The 18,378-nt window shown below is 42.0% G+C and overlaps 1 protein-coding gene across 2 annotated transcripts in view; it reads left to right on the top strand.

Annotated features, from left to right (window-relative positions):
- Positions 1-7,298: 7,298 nt before the first annotated feature.
- The window catches only part of LOC309613879 (cytochrome P450 3A24-like), a 43,106-nt gene continuing 32,026 nt past the window's right edge, over positions 7,299-18,378 (top strand). Inside the window, exons 1-4 of one of the 2 annotated variants that reach the window (XM_082361386.1) lie at positions 7,299-7,466; positions 9,901-9,994; positions 11,845-11,897; positions 14,270-14,369. In XM_082361386.1, coding sequence (XP_082217512.1) covers positions 7,396-7,466; positions 9,901-9,994; positions 11,845-11,897; positions 14,270-14,369 — 318 coding nt within the window. In that variant the 5' untranslated portion in view covers positions 7,299-7,395. The remainder of the gene's footprint in view (positions 7,467-9,900; positions 9,995-11,844; positions 11,898-14,269; positions 14,370-18,378) is intronic. The other variant, XM_082361387.1, reaches the window with a different exon arrangement.

The following is an 18,378-nucleotide window of genomic DNA, read 5'->3' as shown; positions in this document are numbered from 1 at the left end:
ACGGACTGTGACATCATAAATCCTTGTTGTTTCAAGCAGTTACATTTGGGGATAATCTGTTGGACAGCGTTGAGAACTAGTGTACCTATCCTGGTCTCTGTTCCAGCCACAGCTGCAGGGACCATCTTTGCATGGATTCCAATTTAACTTGTGTAGGTGAAGCCTGGCAGTGCCTCCCAACCTAGCAAATCATGTGTAATACAAAGTTTTAGAGAGTTACTTCCCCACGGGAGGAACATTTTCCCAAAGGGAGAAGGAAATCAGTGGATACCCCCTTCCCCCTTCCTTCCCTTGGATGGGCTGTTCTGGATGTAGTGGTCACATGGCCTCTCAGAAGATGGTCTCTGTTGATCAAAGATTTGGTTGCTTTCAATACCAAGTGTTGGCCAGGTTGGTTAAGGAACCTGGTATAGATTCTCCTTCCTTCCATGCTTTGTTCCTGTTTTCCTTCACTCTTGCTTCCCTGGGTGCAAATTCCCATAAGATAGTAGCGCAAAAGCCCGTGTCTCGGGCTCTCCTTTCTTGGGAAATCAAGCTAAGTCATATGTGTTCTTTGAAGGGTAACATAAAACTCCCTGGACATGATGTTTTCCTCGTGGGAAGATTTTGACTTCCACTTAATTTTATTTTACAACTTTTTTGACTGTTTATCTTTCTATTCTTCTTGGGTTGGTTTTGGTCAATTATGTTTTCCTAGGAACTAGCCTATGGCTTCTAATATTTCAACTAATGTTTTTCGCAATTCTTAGCAACAAATAAATTAATAGGTATGATTTTCTTGAGTTTGACTTCATCCCATCAGTTTCAGATTTCAGGTGCACCCAGGCATGTGTATTTTTAAAAGTTCCTGCTGCACGTGGATTATAATGAGCATCATGGTCTGAGAGTCACTATGTGTTTCTATGTAAGAACCGTGATCATGCAGAAGCGGGACTCTCCCCGCCACCTACATGCTGAGGCAGTGGGCGAGGGTAACTGGGGAAGATGATATCCTGACTGACTCCCAGAGCAAGGAATTCACCAGATGGAAAATGGGTTGGGCCCATTCCAGGTGGAAGAACAGTCTTTTTTCGGACCCTAGGGGAAACAGTTATGTCTCATTTTGGGGGGCTTGGGAACTGGCAGATCATACCTTGTTTAGAACATCATGTGCATACTGGAAGTGTACTGAGACAAGACTGAGGAAGCCGGCTGAGCCCAGAGCCACATGGGGCTTTGTTTTTCACCCTTTATTTTATTTTATTGTTTATTTTTTATCATTTTTGAAAACTGAGTTATACTTAACATACAGTGTTACACAGTTTAAGGTGTATGACATAATGATTCCATATTCTAATACATTATGATTTGATCACCTCATTAATACCAGGAACCATCTGTCATCAAACAAAATTGGTACAATATTATTGACTATATTCCCTATGTGTTCATTGTATCCCTCTGACTTATTTATTATATATTTGGAAGCTTGTAGCTCTTAATCCCCTTGGCCTATTATGTCTGTCCCCCATCTCCCTCCCCTCTGGCAACCACCAATTTGTTCTCTGTCTATGAGTCTGTTTCTGTGCTGTTTGTTTTGTTTTTTAGATTCAACGTATAAGTGAAATCATAAAATACTTGGTTTTCTCTGTCTTATTGACCTCTAGGTCAATACAGTGGATTGGCCAAAAAGTTCAATCGGGTGTTTCTATAACCTCTTATGGAAAACCCAAACGAACTTTTGGACCAACCCAATATATATAAAGAACAACCTGAATAAAAAATGGGCAGAAGACCTGAACAGACATTTTAATTTTCCAAATGAAGAAATACAGATGGCAACAGGCACATGCAAATGTGCTCAACATCACCAATCATCAGGAAATGCAAGTCAAACCCACAATGAGATACCACTTCACACCCCTCAGAATGGCTATCATCAAAAAGACAAGAAACAACAAGTGTTGGCAGTGAAATGGAGAAAGGGGACTCTCCTGCATAGTTGGTGGGAATACAAGTTGGTCCAGCCACTATGCAAACTAGGATGGAGGTTCCTCAATAAACTAAGAGTAGCACTACCATATGACCCAGCAATTCCACTTCTGGACATTTATCCCAAGAATATGAAAACATAAATTTGCACACTGCAGCACTATTTACGGTAGCCAAGCTATGGAAGCAACCTAAGTGTCCAACAAGGTTCTTGAGTTGCCACCACAAGGCATTTGGATTTTATCCTGTGGATGATGGGAGTGGTTGGAGAGATTTGAACAACAGAAGAATGTTATAAGTGTAACATTTTAATGTGTTTTAACAGGTTCCATCTGGTGGCAGAGTAGGGGGTTCTCAGGATGAGGCCAGCGTAGGGTCAAGCAAAACTCATTAGGTGGTTACTGCAAAAATTAGGAGAGACCGCCAACCCTTCACCCCCTCTTTTGCAAAATAACCTGTGATGTTCATCTTTCCCTTCATCTGACACTTGCTGTTTCATTAATTACCTTCCTCATGGTCTTCTGAAATTTGCCTCCCGGCCTGTGATTCCCCTTTCACTCATTGATTTCTTTTTTTTTTTTTTTAATAAATTTATTTATTTTATTTATTTTATTTTTGGCTGCATTGGGTCTTCATTGTTGCACACGGGCTTTCTCTAGTTGTGTCCAGCAGGGGCTACTCTTCGTTGTGGTGCACGGGCTTCTCATTGCAGTGGTTTCTCTTGTTGTAGAGCAGGGGCTCTAGGCGTGCGGGCTTCAGTAGTTGTGGCACTCAGGCTCAGTAGTTGTGGCTTGCAGGCTCTAGAGGGCAGGCTCAGTAGTTGTGGCACACGGGCTTAGCTGCTCCGTGGCATGTGGGATCTTCCCGGACCAGGGCTTGAACCCATATCCCCTGCATTGGCAGGCGGATTCTTAACCACTGCGCCACCAGGGAAGCCCCACTTATTCATTTCATCATTTTTTACTTCCTGCTTCTTGGAAACCCAAATGATTCTGATTGCTACATGTCAGAACTGTTTGCAGCATCCCCTATCTGCTGACACCATGAGTTCAGTGAATACATAACATTTAGTAGGCAGAAGGGTGTGCTGTCATTTTTGTGGCCAAAATCACCTCTGTAGCATTTGCACAACAGTGGAAGCATGGTGGGAGGAGTGGAAGGAAATATTTATCCCATGTGATAAGTTATAACCTGCCAAGTTATTTCAGGAGGCCCTTTGGAGCCCAACCATATATGCCACTGGCACAATTTTGAATCACAAGATGTGGCTCTGTTTCCTGGATTCATGGTTTAATTGCTTGGGCAAGACCCTTCCCCACCCTGAGCTTCTGTTTCCACATCTGTAAAGCGGGAACTAAATAATCCCAGCACTGCTTATCTCACAGAGATTTCATGAGGATCAATTAAGAGAGACATGAAAGAACTTTATAAACTGTACTTTGCAGTAGAGATGTTAGTGGTTAGTTTATAATGATAAAAATTCTGAGATTGTGGAGAAAGTGAGCAGCCAGAGGAAGTCCTCCTCCTCCTCTTCTTCCCTTTGCTGTAAAGTCTATGAAAGTGCTTCTGCTTCTGGGCCTAGGGGAGGGGGTGTGTAGCGGGGCTTTCTGCATGGTGAGGTATGTGTGGGTCAGAAAGAGCATAGCCCTGCCTTAGCCCTAGGGGGCCTTGCCTCGTCTCTATGTTGGGGCAGAGCCCTGGGTCACTACCCTCTCAGAGGACCTGGGCTCTAGACCCAGTCGTTCCACTAATTCTTGGGCAAGGATGGGCCTGGTAAAGTTAAGACCTTGGGTTATAAAACTAGAAGATCTAGGTTTGAATCCCAGCTCTGCTAGGAGTTAGTTATGCGTCCTTGTCTGGTCACTTACCCTTTCTGCGCCCCAGTTTGCTTATTTGTGAAAAAGGGACACATATTTTGTAAGTTTAAGGTGTACAACATGCTGATTTGATACATGTATATATTGCAAAGTGATTACCAAAATAAGGTTAGTTAACGTATTCATCACCTCACATAATTACAGTTTGTGTGTGTGTGGTGAGGACCTTTAAGATCTGCTCTCTCAGTAACCTTCAAGACTATAATACAAAATTGTTAACTCCACCTGGATTACTCAGGACTGAAAAAGCAGATAAGCCAATTACAGTTGATGAGGACACTGTGTTTCTTATATCTATATAATTACTTTAACTTGGTTGTATTGTACTATAATTACCTGTTTATTTGTCTCTATCTTCAACCTGATTATTGTCTGGGTCTTAGTCATATCTGTACCCTAAGCGCTGAGAACAGAGCTTTGAATGTACATGCCGTGCCCTTTAGTGCACAAATGAGTAGATGAGAGATGTGGGGTGTGGGGTGATCTTCAGGCACACGTCTTCCTTCACAATCTTAGCCTGTCAGACTTTTAAGTTAGGTGTTCCCTGCTGTGGAATGAAGGGGCACAAAGATCATGCCTTCTATTATTTCCCCTTGCAGAGCAAGGCCATTTGCATTGATTAGAACAGGGTACTTGCAAAATTTCAGTCCTAAACAATGAGTAGCCTATCGCCTTTGGGATAGATTCCAACCAGCTGGACCAGGCCCTGAGGCGAATAGGGCAGCAGATGGTCCTGTGGGTTTAGTGAGAAAAATCATTGTAGCCCAGTATGTGTTTTGGAGGACGATGAAGGCATATAGTTTCCACAATGGTTTTGTTTCCAAGAAGAATAAGAAAGGCTGTGGGTTTAGTTGAGTGAACTAAGTTGTCAGAAGTTATCAGATGACACCCCAGTCTTCCCATGTGGGATGTATTTTGTGTTCCTCTCAGTTGGGAACATACAGAGGTGGATCCTGCACACAAGACCCTAGTGTCCTCATGACCTGCACCTGTCTCTGTTCCTGCTGAGGTGAGGCAGAGTCCTTGGTTCTGGAGTCCCATGGGGGAGCTCCTGGGCAGGGGTAGCCATGGAGGTAGGAGCCAGAATTGTAACCAAGTTGCTGTTGTAGTCTTGGGTCTCACTATTTCACATAGTGACCCTCATCATGAAACAGCAAACGTTGAATACTGACATTTCAGTGCAGAAGACTTGCCCATCTATCTCATGTTAGCTTACATATGACATGTTGTGATCAATAGCTGTTGAGAAGCCACCTGCAGTCCCTGAGCCTCATTTTCTGTATCTATAAACTGGGGATTGTATCATGACCCTACTTAACAGTGCCCAGAGAAGGTACCGAAAGAGGGCAGAAATGTATCAGAATTTGTGGGACTTTCTAAGCTACTTTTCCTCAGGATCATCTTCCAGCTTCCCAGGTCTGTCCTTTGTTGGTACTCAAGCTTGTATCCACTTCTCTCCTTCATCACCTCTCTGTAGGGCTCCATTATCCTAGAGGTTCCAGAGGTATGCTACATACTAACCTTGGTTGTGTGTCTCACTCCCTCCTCTGGGAAGCTGCTCTCAAGGTAGGGGACTGTATGGGCTTCTAGCCCCCAGCCCAGCACAATACCTGCACCTGACATTCACCCACTTGGCCTTGAATCAATGCGTGGATGAACAGATATATTCAGGCATTGTATTTCCAGTGGCAGCTATGGATTTTAACAGGTGCCTCCTGGAGAAAGTCTGAACCCAAACTTGACAAGCTATGATGGTAGAAATTTCATGTTGCATGGCAAGGTCCCAAGGAAATAAAAAAGGCAGGTGACATAGTTGGGACTTTACTATAATTTACCAATGAGACCTCCACCCTCTCAGGCCAGTGTTGGGCAACCCTGGGGACTTTCAGGCCAGAGGGATGGAATGTATTGGCAAGAGGTGAGTATCGCTTGCTCCAGAAGGACTGAAAATGAGAAAGGATAAAGGGAGAAGGAAGTGCACAAACACAGCTTAAATGTCCTGTGTTTCTATTGAGTTTTAAGAACTTTTGAGGTTTTGTTTTTCGTATAATGCACAGTTTCTCAGGCCAAGGAGATACAGGATTTTGGTCAGAGGGAAGACAATGAACCAGTGTAAATTTCAGACCCTCAGTCCTCTAATTTCTCCCATGAGGAATGGGGTGGGGGCTCACAGATGCCACTGACTTCTACTACAGACCTCCTCCTTAGTAACACCTTGCTACCCCTTAAATATTTTCCATCTAGTCAATGATAAGGAAGCATCTGCTCTGACCGCCCCCCCCCCTTTGCCCCATAGAAAAACCTCATGTCCTCTTTAAGGAGTCTTGTTTGCTGTGTATACCACATCACTGGTGAATAAGGAGGTTGGGGTCCACTTGGTCACTGGGCTGCTTTCTCCGCTTCACTCCCTTCACTCTCATTGATTTTGGATTTGTGGCCTTTCCAGAGAGAGGGGGTCATTCTTTGGTTAAGAATCTGTGTAACTGCTGTCCACTGAAGGACCCTCTGAGGGGCGGGACAGGACGACTGAATGGATACCCCTTGGTGCAGCCATCACCACAGGGTCCACGTCCTGTCTCTCCCTCGGGGGCCCTCTTGTCAACAGAATCCTGGTGGATCATCCTGAACGTGCAGGGATGGCGGCCAAGGCACAGCCAGGCCCTCTTGTATTAACAATACAGGAAGATGATGCGGTCACCAAATAGCCACAGGAAACAGACACACAGGGGCCCAGAGTTCTCACTACCACCAACTCAAGTCCACCAACCTTTCTGATTTCCATGCTGCAGAAAGCACTCTGCAAGGTACCAGGGGCATAAGGGTGACTAATACTCGGACTGTAGCCCAAACTCTCAATCTGTTAAGGAAAATAGGTGTGGAAACCAACAATGATTCTGGAGGATAGAAGGACAGTAATAGAATTTTGTGTGTGTGTGTGTGTGTGTGTGTGTGTGTGTGTGGTGGGGTGGGGGTAGGGGGCACGATAGAAGTCATCCAGAAGAGGAAGTGGTTATTCCTGTTGGTTAGGGAAGTCTCTAAAACAATGTTCTTTCTGAGCTGGGATTTGAAGGATGAGTAGGTGCCTTATGGGGAAACAAGGATATCTAGGCAGAGGAAACTGCATGGTAAAGATTAGTAGACCTAGCGTGTCTGAAGGATTTCAAGTTTTGGAGTTCAGGCGGTTACAGAGAAAAGGGCAGTTTAGAGGATATTTATGGCTAGTGGTTTTATTTGAGTTTCTGTAACCTTTGAAATTACTGATAACACTGATTGAGTTGTTATTGAATGGCCACAGAATATGAAGGCAAGGGAGGTCAAACTGAACTGTCTGTGATGCTTTGCCAACTATCAAGGCAGAGAGGGCTCATGCAGGTGGAGCACAGGTAGCCCTTCTATTGGCTGCAACTCCAGCTCCACCCCCTTCCCAGGACATAAACATTTCAGCCTCAATGAATCATCACTGGATGTGAAAGGAAGCAGGCAGGCAAAGAGTAACACACACAGCTGAAAAGAAACTCAGAGGAGAGAATCACCGAGGAAAGTAGCCATGGACCTGATCCCAAGCTTTTCTGCGGAAACCTGGGTTCTTCTGGCTACCAGCCTGGTACTCCTCTATCTGTGAGTATCTGTGAGTCTGATCTCCCCTGTAACCTTGGACTTGAGGTGCTCATCAGGTCCCACTTTCCCTTTACTGTTTTGAGGATCAGTTAGTGGAGGGAAAGTTGCTTAAGCTGTGGGTGCTACAAACACCAAAGGGGTTATTATCGATCTTAACCCAGTTCTGTTGAACGAGTAACCAACCAACAACCCCCCCTACCACCACCCCGCAAGTTTTTATCTTCTGTAGCTAGGAGGGTTTAGTGACGTTATTTGCTCCTGGGGATGATTGACTACCCGTTTCCATGGACCCAGACTAATCAACCAGAATCCAGCAGGGGAAGATTTAAAACAACTGGTCCCTGTGCAGTGGGGGTGCTGTCCCCTTCCCAAGCTCTGGGGATCCTGGAGACATGAAATAACTTGGGATTTGTCTCATGATCTTCACCTTCTGGTTTCAGTATCTGCTGCAAGAGTTGTGTAGAAGGATTGGCTCCTGTGTCACTCAGGGGGTTCCTGCTTCCTTCCCTCCCTCCCCAGATGTCATTTACACAAGGCACCTTGTCACCCAGGGGCTGGAAATTGATCACCCTTCACTTCAGATCAGCTCTTCCCCCTTTCTTGTGTCCCTCCTATTGCACCCTCTTCCAAGACTCAATTCCCCCACCCTGTACTATGCAGAACTATCTACCCCCAAATGAGAAATCTTTAGAGGAGAGGACACTTGGCAGAAATCTTGAAATTATATTCATTTCTTTCAGCTTTTCCTCTCGTCTCTGAGAGCTTTAGCATCAGCATAGAAATGTGAGAGTTCATAGAACACATTGAAAGTTCAGAAAGAGAAACTGATTTGCCCTGGTTGTGAAGGCGAAGGAAGGAACTGGGGTGGGAATAGCCCAAGTCACTCTCATTTTGGAAGCTGGTACTCACACCTCCACCAACTTTTCTGGAGGAAGGATCTAAACACCCAGCTGGGCTTGGCCAAAGTGCCTCTGCTGCATCTTCAAGCACAGTTTCTTTCAGGCAATTTTTGGGTTTATTTTATCACACATTATAAGATTTGATGGATTTGTACAGAATATTTGGAACCTGTGAGACCTTAAAAACTAAGCTTCAAAGAAGAAAAAAGTCTTAAACATTCTGGAACATTTTATGCTTATTCATTCTGTGTTGCACGATGCCTCTTTTGCTATCTTCAGGGAGGTATCTGAAGTTTGCAAGGCCCACTTTTAGCTAAAAGTGCTTGCAGAGCATATTGAAGCATTTATACATAACATACTCTTCAGCCATACCTTTCTAATTTGCCCCTACAGAGTTAGTTTTGGTGGCCTAGCAACTTCATCACTAAAACCATTGCCAGCAACCTCTTCCCCTCAACCTCTCTTTTCCTCCACTCTGTCAATTCTCAGAAACACCAGACTGAGAAGACCTGCAAGATTTCAAACCCCCCCGCTGTGGGATTCCACACAGAACACATGTAGATGAGTTTCATGTACACCAGCTGTAGGAAGCACCAGCCTTAATGGCTTTTTGAGGTAGTTGGCGCACAGAGGCAGTAAACAAACTAATCTGTGATCGAGGATCTTGAAAAAAATGAGTGTGCCTGGTACTGTGTTTAGCAGGTGAGTATCACAGGTTGGAGGACCAGATGCCATTTGAGAAAGAATGGTCTGGAAATGGATCCTCTCGTCATTGGTTCACTTATACAGTTGTATTCAGGGAACATATGTTCAGTCACCCTTCTCTGTAGGGCAAGTCAAGCAAATTGCCTGACAACAGAGACTTGAGTGTAGCTGAAAGGTGCTCACATTTCTATGATGCCAATGGAAGCCTTGAACGCAGTTTGTATTTTATAGAAATAAGGACACTGTTATTCTCTAAGGCTTGACTATGACGTTGGATTTAAGAAGAATTAAATCCTAAAATGGGGTCAGGACATAGAGGGAAAGAAAAACATAAAAATCTCCATGCAAATTGTAAGAACAATGTCACAGTAGACTCTCAATAACTGTTATTTTGCAGACGAAGTTAAGCAAAATCTCATTATTGGAACAGAAAAAGAAATTTTCCCTTTCTACCTAGAATGAGAATCTCCAAATCATGTAAGAGTCAAGTTACTAAATAAATATGAGTGAATTCCCTGGAAGAATTCCAGCCTGAACCTCTCAGGACCACTCAAATTAGAAACATTTATAAAGTATTCACTCTAAGATTGGAACTATGAAGACTTCAGCTGCCTTTAGCTATTCATCATTACCTTTTATGGGTCTCATATTGGTGGTGGGCAAGGAGATGATGAGTGAATGTAATGATTGCTTTTGGAGCTGCTGTTATTATTTATTGCCTACATGTTATCTCCCTAGGTTGACTGTTCCAGTTCTGAGTCAGTGACTGGCCAGCTCCAGCACCAATATTCCACAATTCCTGTGACCTGGTTTCCTTTTTCACTTTATAGATATGGGACTTATTCACATGGACTTTTTAAGAAGCTGGGGATTCCTGGGCCGAGACCTCTGCCTTATTTTGGAAATATTCTGTCCTACCGAAAGGTGTGTGTTATTTGAGCTCCAGCTTTGCTTCTTATGGTGGCAAATCTCAGCTGAATAATATAGTAAAACTGCCCCTCTTCAGGAGGAAGTTCTGAGGTTTCACACTTTCCAGAAATATCATGGGCCCCACCCAGCACGTGGCCAATTTTACAACACGCCTCTATTTTTAGCTGTTAGGAGCCTCAGGTTTTGCCGCCTCAGACAGCCCAGCTCTCTAGCTGATTCAACACAGGACTTGATGTTCCATCTGGTGAGTATTGTGAAGAGGATTTTCTTTCTGCCAGGTGCAGATTGCCAGGAAGGCACCATCCCTTTAGTATTAGGAGAAAAGCATGAAGAGGGTGCCTGGTCGTGGCTTATTAAGCTGCGTACACTACAGTCGGGCTTTCCTGTTGGTAGCATAAGCTCTGGGTAGCATTTTTTTCTTCCTCCTGGATCGCTTGGTAACTTCAGTTTCTAATGCAGCCTGAGTATTCAATGTCGGGTAATTTGCACATACTTGAATTATCTCAAGAACTACTAATGCCTGCGGTTATTTCTGTGGCTCTACTCCATTTTTGCTAACCCTGACATCTTTTGCGTTTCGAGAGGTGGAACAAGAGCTTTTTGCTTTACTTCTGTGCCTCCAAAGAAAGCACCTTATGGTTGCATCTGAGCAGTGAGTAGGTGTATCGGAGACAAGATGGTGGTTGTCTAGTTACTTCAGGTATTTAACCACTAAATAAGTTGTGGGGTTTAAAAAAAAAAAAAGTAAGGCAGAATCACATATACAAAATCACTAGAAAGGATATGATTTGACAAAATTATTAAAAATTGAACTGAACTCAATAGAATGTACTAGGTGGCATATGGGCTATGAATTCTGGCCAAGCCTTGATATTAATCCAGCTCTAATGCCTTGCCCAGGGCCTGGCCCCTGAAATGAAGGTCATGAGCTATGTCCATGTGTCCAGGGGGCAGAGCCTCGTGTGCAGGCTGCTCTCTGGCTCAGATTTCCTTTCCTGCAGACATAAGGCTTGTTTCTCAGATCCTGATTCTCCCAATTGAGGTCTTCATTGTCTCATTACTGCCTATGAACTTCATGAACTTTTTTCTCTCTGAAAAAGCAATAATTTATTTTCCACCTTTCCCGGATGAACTCCTTAGTAGATGCACTCCAAGACCCATGTTTCTGAGACCTTCATTTTCATTGGTAAACCATCAAATATCACAGCAGAAACTTAGTAACAGGAAGTTTCTTTTTCCTTTAAGCAACAGAGGGAAAATTCAGGGCAAGTGTTTTAATTGGCGTTGTTGTTTGTAGTTGTGTCAACTCCCCATCTTTTCTGTGTTGAGCTGGAAAACTAGAAGGTGATCTACTTTGTCATTCATTCATTCACTCGTTTATTTTCTCACTCAACACACACCCCTTAGACTTATTTAAATCTGCTGGACTAAAAAGGTCGCTGGTGTCTTTAACTTCCTAATTCTGCTAGAAATCTAGAGAGGGCTCATGAGATAAACGAAAAGGCTGCTTAACAAGGAGATGAAAGTGTGTACAGGCCGATCTAACTTACCCTTCGCTTCAGTTTTCTCACGAAAGACAAGGAGGTACTTAGTATTCACAGGCAAAGGTAAGCATTTAGTATCTGTAACAGAGGAAATGCAAGAGTGATTTAAAATTCTCTGTTTCCAATATCTCCTCTATTTTCCTTCATTTCCCCTAAAGACGTCTCTGAATAAGAACTTCCTTCCAACTGCCAGTGGAAAATAGTAAACCTGATTTCATGGGTTTCAAGATATTTTTGTCCCCAAAAGAGGTAGGGTTCAATACATTTAGTTTAATAATCTAATTTTGTTTCTCCTTGCAGGGTCTTTGGGAGTTTGACAACAGATGTTTTAAAAAGTATGGAAAAATGTGGGGGTGAGTATTCTGGGAAGTTCCATTGGATAGACTTGTTATGACGTGGCGCCCCCCTGTGGTATGGAAGACAATCTCAGTCCAGAGCTTCTTGGGATGAGGTCATCTACTGTAAAGCTTTGGAGGCTTGTTCTATCTACCAGGGATCCAAGGTGTCAGCCAGGTGTCCAGGTCTACAGTCTGAATTAGGCCTGGAGATTTGCAGGTCATCACTTTTCTCCAGACTTTGAGGCCCAGGGACTCCTAACATCGCTTTCTGTCCAGTGTCATGCTTCCCCCCTTCTCCATTTTTCTTTCCTTAGGTTGCATTTAATTGCATAAAATGCATTATTCCAGAACATTCTAATATGCACCCATAAATGCATTTTTTGACCCTTTCCCACATGATTCACTTTTAATTAAAAGCCAAGAATCCTTTATTTAAGTTTTGCATTTAATATGTCCTTTTGGAAAAAGAGCTGGGGGTTATAGGTAAAGAAAATAGGAAACAATTTCTGCTCAGCTGTTTACTTTCTCTACAAGTATGGAGGTTTTTTGGTTATTGTTTTGTTTTTGTTTTTAATTTTCAGCCAAGACTTTCCAATGTAATTGTATTCAATTATTGTTTTATCTACTATTTTTCTCTGACTTTGAAGAGATGTGGGATATATCTAACCCAGAGTGTATCATGTGGGCTCAGAGATTTTAGGAGTTTTGTAGGTTTGATGAGAGCAGCAGGAGAGGTGTAATGTAGTGATTATTTGCCAAAAGGAAGTGGGAGAAGGTTCTGCCTCTCTGTACCTCTTCATCTTCTCTGATCAAGTCCTCAAGAACCATAGGGCCCTGCTGAGTTGCCATGGCCCCAAACATCAATGTGATTGAGTGGACAGAACACATAGCCCTGGATCACGACTGGACCAGCTCCAACTGCCCCTCCAACATTTAATACTTGTGAGGTCTGGATAGAGTCACTTTTTCTTGGTGGATCCCAGTTCTCTCATTAGAAAATGGTTCTCATGCTTGGGTGTAAATGAGAACCACCTGGGAGAACTTGTCATAAATACAGAACTTTGACCCCACCCATCAGCATACCAAATCAATATGATCTGGGGTGGGGCCCAAGAATCTGAATTTTAACTGGTAGTATAAGAAATACTAAGGCTGGAGTGACATCTGAATATAAAGCGTCACCCCAAACCACTATCCCTTCTCCACCCAGGTGTTTTTGAAAAAACATGATGGGAAAAAGGGAATCATCCAAGTAATATGGTCAATCAGATGGAAGAGCAGATTAAGTGCCTCTTCAATCCCTTCCGTCACTGCTTCAACACTAAATGCACATGACACCCGCTTAAACCCTCTGAGTTTTAGAATTTTGGGGGGGGGGGGAAATAATGCACTGGTTCTCATCCATTTTTATATGTAATCACAAAACCATTTGAAATTCCTGTGTGAAGTCAGAGGAATAATAGGTAACATGTAGAAAACCTTCCATTGTGTTCTAGCCACTGCAAATGATTGACAGAGGAAACAAAATGCCGGAAGACAGTGTGATTAACTTAGAGTCAGCCTCATACCAGCGGCCCATTCCCATGAACGGGCGTCCTGACAGTCAGGAGATCAGGACAAATTGGGATGTATCGCATCTGAGGAGTTGGCTTTTTGTGGTTAGGTGGGTCAAACGTAGGCCTGCCCTGCTGCTAATGGCTGTTACCTACACGGAGCCTGAGGCCCACTTGGGACCCATGTCAAAGAATAAATATAAGTAATGAAAAGAAAATATTTTTTAAATGAATTATACGTGTTCCTCTGAATTTCTTTATTCTCTTTGTCCTTTTGTTTCAAATTTTTATAACCTTGACGCTACCAAGGATATCTCCTTATTAATATAATATTTCCTTTTAAAAATTATGAACTAGAAAGCAAATTTTAGAAAATAGAACAGAGAAAATCTTTCATAATCCCACTCTCACTTGTGGAGTATTCCAAATCTTCTTCCATTTGCAGACACATTTCACCTATTTATGATCAGTGTGTCTATAAGTTTCATAGGCCTTTTTCATGCTTTTGATATATCTTCAAAAATGAGTGGGTGGACTCTCCTTAATTAATTATTTTTTTCATTCTTAGACGATTTACTTGCCTTCAATTATTTACTAAGCTAACTTCCTTTTTGATAATGAAATATTTTAAACCTATAGAAGTTATGGAGAATGGCATAGGAAATACCCATGTAAACAACACCTAGACTTAACAAATGTTCTAATGTTATTTCTAACCATGATCTCTAGGAGTAAGGTTTATGTAATGTCAGGATGAGAGTCTGGACTTAAGCTGTGACTCCAGCTGCAGAAACCGGATCATTAAATTTAATCACATCTCTTTTCCCTACACAGGTGTTATGAAGGTCAACAGCCTCTGTTAGTTATCACAGATCCAGACATAATCAAAACAGTGCTAGTGAAAGAATGTTATTCTGTCTTCACAAACCGGCGGGTAAACATCCATTTTTTAAGTTTACATTTTATTTATTTATTAAATATTTATTCTGTAATAATTATAAAATCACAGGATATTGTCAAAAGAGAAAAATACAGGAAGGTGCTCTGAAGGAAACCCTTCATCCTGTTTCCCCCAAAGGTTAATATCTTGCATAATTATAGTACAATATCAAAGTAGGAAATTGACATTGATACTATCCACATAGCTTATTCAGATTTCATCAGTTTTATGTGCATTCATTTGGTGTGAGTGTGTGTGTTACTCTATGAAAATTTATCATAGATGTAGATTTGTGTAACTACCACCACAATCAATGTATAGAAATGTTACTTCCCCATCAATCTCCCTCTAACCATTCTTTTATAGTCACAGTGAGTAGCTTGTCTTTTCCTCTTATCAGGGTCTTAGTAAACCAATTTTTTTTCTGTATTTTTTTTTTTTAATTTTACACTTTATTTATATATTTATTTATTTTTGGCTGTGTTGGGTCTTCGTTTCTGTGTGAGGGCCTTCTCTAGTTGTGGCGAGCGGGGACCACTCTTCATCACGGTGTGTGGGCCTCTCACTATCACGGCCTCTCTTGTTGCGGAGCACAGGCTCCAGACGCGCAGGCTCAGTAGTTGTGGCTCACGGGCCTAGTTGCTCCACGGCATATGGGATCTTCCCAGACCAGGGCTCGAACTCGTGTCCCCTGCATTGGCAGGCGGATTCTCAACCACTGCGCCACCAGGGAAGCCCCTTTTTGTATTTTTATAGTTTATTATTTTATCAATACGAAAACACTTCATGAAATCACTTACTTTTTTCTTTTTAACATCTTTATTGGAGTATAATTGCTTTACAATGGTGTGTTAGTTTCTGCTTTATAACAAAGTGAATCAGTTATACATATACATATGTCCCCATATCTCTTCCCTCTTGCATCTCCCTCCCTCCCACCCTCCCTATCCCACCGCTCTAAGTGGTCACAAAGCACCGAACTGATCTCCCTGTGCTATGCAGCTGCTTCCCACTAGCTATCTATTTTATGTTTGGTAGTGTATATATGTCCATGCCACTCTCTCACTTTGTCCCAGCTTACCCTTCCCCCTCCCTGTATCCTCAAGTCCATTCTGTAGTAAGTCTGCATCTTTATTCCCATCTTGCCCCTAGGTTCTTCATGACCATTTTTTTTTTTTAAAGATTCCATATATATGTGTTGGCATATGGTATTTGTTTTTCTCTTTCTGACTTCACTCTGTATGACAGTCTCTAGGTCCATCCACCTCACTACAAATAACTCAGTTTCATTCCTTTATATGGCTGAGTAATATTCCATTGTATATATGTGCCACATCTTTATCCATTCATCTGTTAATGGACACTTCAGTTGCTTCCATGTCCTGGCTATTGTAAATAGAGCTGCAATGAACATTGTGGTACATGACTCTTTTTGAATTATGGTTTTCTCAGGGTATATGCCCAGTAGTGGGATTGCTGGGTCATGGAGTTCTATTTTTAGTTTTTTAAGGAACGTCCATACTGTTCTCCATAGTGGCTGTATCAATTTACATTCCCACCAACAGTGCAAGAGGGTTCCCTTTTCTCCACACCCTCTCCAGCATTTACTGTTTGTAGATTTTTTGATGATGGCCATTCTGACTGGTGTGAGATGATATCTCATTGTAGTTTTGATTTACATTTCTCTAATGATTAATGATGTTGAGCATTCTTTCATGTCTCTGTTGGCAATCTGTATATCTTCTTTGGAGAAATGTCTGTTTAGGTCTTCTGCCCATTTTTGGATTGGGTTGTTTGTTTTTTTAATGTTGAGCTGCATGAGCTGCTTGTAAATTTTGGAGATTAATTCTTTGTCATTTGCTTCATTTGCAAATATTTTCTCCCATTCTGAGGGTTGTCTTTTTGTCTTGTTTATGGTTTCCTTTGCTGTGCAAAAGCTTTGAAGTTTCATTAGGTCCCATTTGTTTATTTGTGTTTTTATTTCCATTTCTCTAGGAGGTGGGTCAAAAAGAATCTTGCTGTGATTGATGTCATAGAGTGTTCTGCCTATGTTTTCCTCTAAGAGTTTGATGGTGTCAGGCCTTACATTTAGGTCTTTAATCCATTTTGAGTTTATTTTTGTGTATGGTGTTAGGGAGTGTTCTAATCTCATTCTTTTACATGTAGCTGTCCAGTTTTCCCAGCACCACTTATTGAAGAGACTGTCTTTTCTCCATTGTATATCCTTGCCTCCTTTGTCGTAGATTAGTTGACCATAGGTGCGTGGGTTTATCTCTGGGCTTTCTATCTTGTTCCATTGATCTATGTTTCTGTTTTTGTGCCAGTACCATATTGTCTTCATTACTGTAGCTTTGTAGTATACTCTGAAGTCAGGGAGTCTGATTCCTCCAGCTCCGCTTTGATTCCCTCAAGACTGTTGTGGCTATTCGGGGTCTTTTGTGTCTCCATACAAATTTTAAGATTTTTTTGTTCTAGTTCCGTAAAAAATGCCATTGGTAATTTGATAGGGATTGCATTGAATCTGTAGATTGCTTTGGGTAGTATAGTCATTTTCACAATATTGATTCTTCCAATCCAAGAACATTGTATATCTCTCCATCTGTTGGTATCATCTTTAATTTCTTTCATCAGTATCTTATAGTTTTCTGCATACAGGTCTTTTGTCTCCCTAGGTAGGTTTATTCCTGGGTATTTTATTCTTTTTCTTGCAATGGTAAATGGGAGTGTTTCCTTAATATCTCTTTCAGATTTTTCATCATTAGTGTATAGGAATGCAAGAGATTTCTGTGCATTAATTTTGTATCCTGCGACTTTACCAGATTCATTGATCAGCTCTAGTAGTTTTCTGGTGGCATCTTTAGGATTGTCTATGTATAGTATCATGTCATCTGCAAACAGTGACAGTTTTACTTCTTCTTTTCCGATGTGTATTCCTTTTATATCTTTTTCTTCTCTGATTGCCGTGGCTAGGACTTCCAAAACGATGTTGAATAATAGTGGCGAGAGTGGACATCCTTGTCTTGTTCCTGATCTTAGAGGAAATGCTTTCAGTTTTTCACCATTGAGAATGATGTTTGCTGTGGGTTTGTCATATACGGCCTTTGTTATGTTGAGGTAGGTTCCCTCTATGTCCACTTTCTGGAGAGTTTTTATCATAAATCGGTGTTGAATTTTGTCAAAAGCTTTTTCTGCATCTATTGAGATGATCATATGGTTTTTATCCTTCAATTTGTTAATATGGTGTATCACACTGATTGATTTGCATATATTGAAGAATCCTTGCATCCCTGGGATAAATCCCGCTTGATCATGGTGTATGATCCTTTTAATGTGTTGTTGGATTCTGTTTGCTAGTATTTTGTGGAGGATTTTTGCATCTATATTCATCAGTGATATTGGTCTGTAATTTTCTTTTTTTGTAGTATCTTTGTCTGGTTTTGGTATGAGGGTGATGGTGGCCTCATAGAATGAGTTTGGGAGCGTTCCTTCCTCTGCAATTTTTTGGAAGAGTTTGAGAAGGATGGGTGTTAGCTCTTCTCTAAATGTTTGATAGAACTCACCTGTGAAGCCATCTGGTCCTGGACTTTTGTTTGTTGGAAGATTTGTTTTTTGTTTTTTTTTTTTTTTTTTTTTAGATTTGAAACAATCTGAATTTTTCATGGTTTCTTTTTACCTAGAGGTTGCTTCAAAGTTTAGCTGTCAGTGGAAAAGATTTCTCTAATTTTTTAAAAAATTTTATCTATTTATTTATTCATGGCTGTGCTGGGTCTTCGTTTCTGTTCGAGGGCTTTCTCTAGTTGCGGCAAGTGGGGGCCACTCTTCATCGCGGAGCGCGGACCTCTCACTATCGCGGCCTCTCTTGCTGCGGAGCACAGGCTCCAGACGCGCAGGCTCAGTAATTGTGGCTCACGGGCCTAGTCGCTCCGCGGCATGTGGGGTCTTCCCAGAGCAGGGCTCGAACCCGTGTCCCCTGCATTGGCAGGCAGACTCCCAACCACTGCGC

This window comes from Balaenoptera borealis (assembly GCF_965194805.1).
Source record: "Balaenoptera borealis genome assembly, chromosome: 16".
Classification (NCBI taxonomy): Eukaryota; Metazoa; Chordata; class Mammalia; order Artiodactyla; family Balaenopteridae; genus Balaenoptera; species Balaenoptera borealis.
Note: the sequence above shows the minus strand (reverse complement) of the source record. Positions and strands in the feature narration are given on the sequence as shown.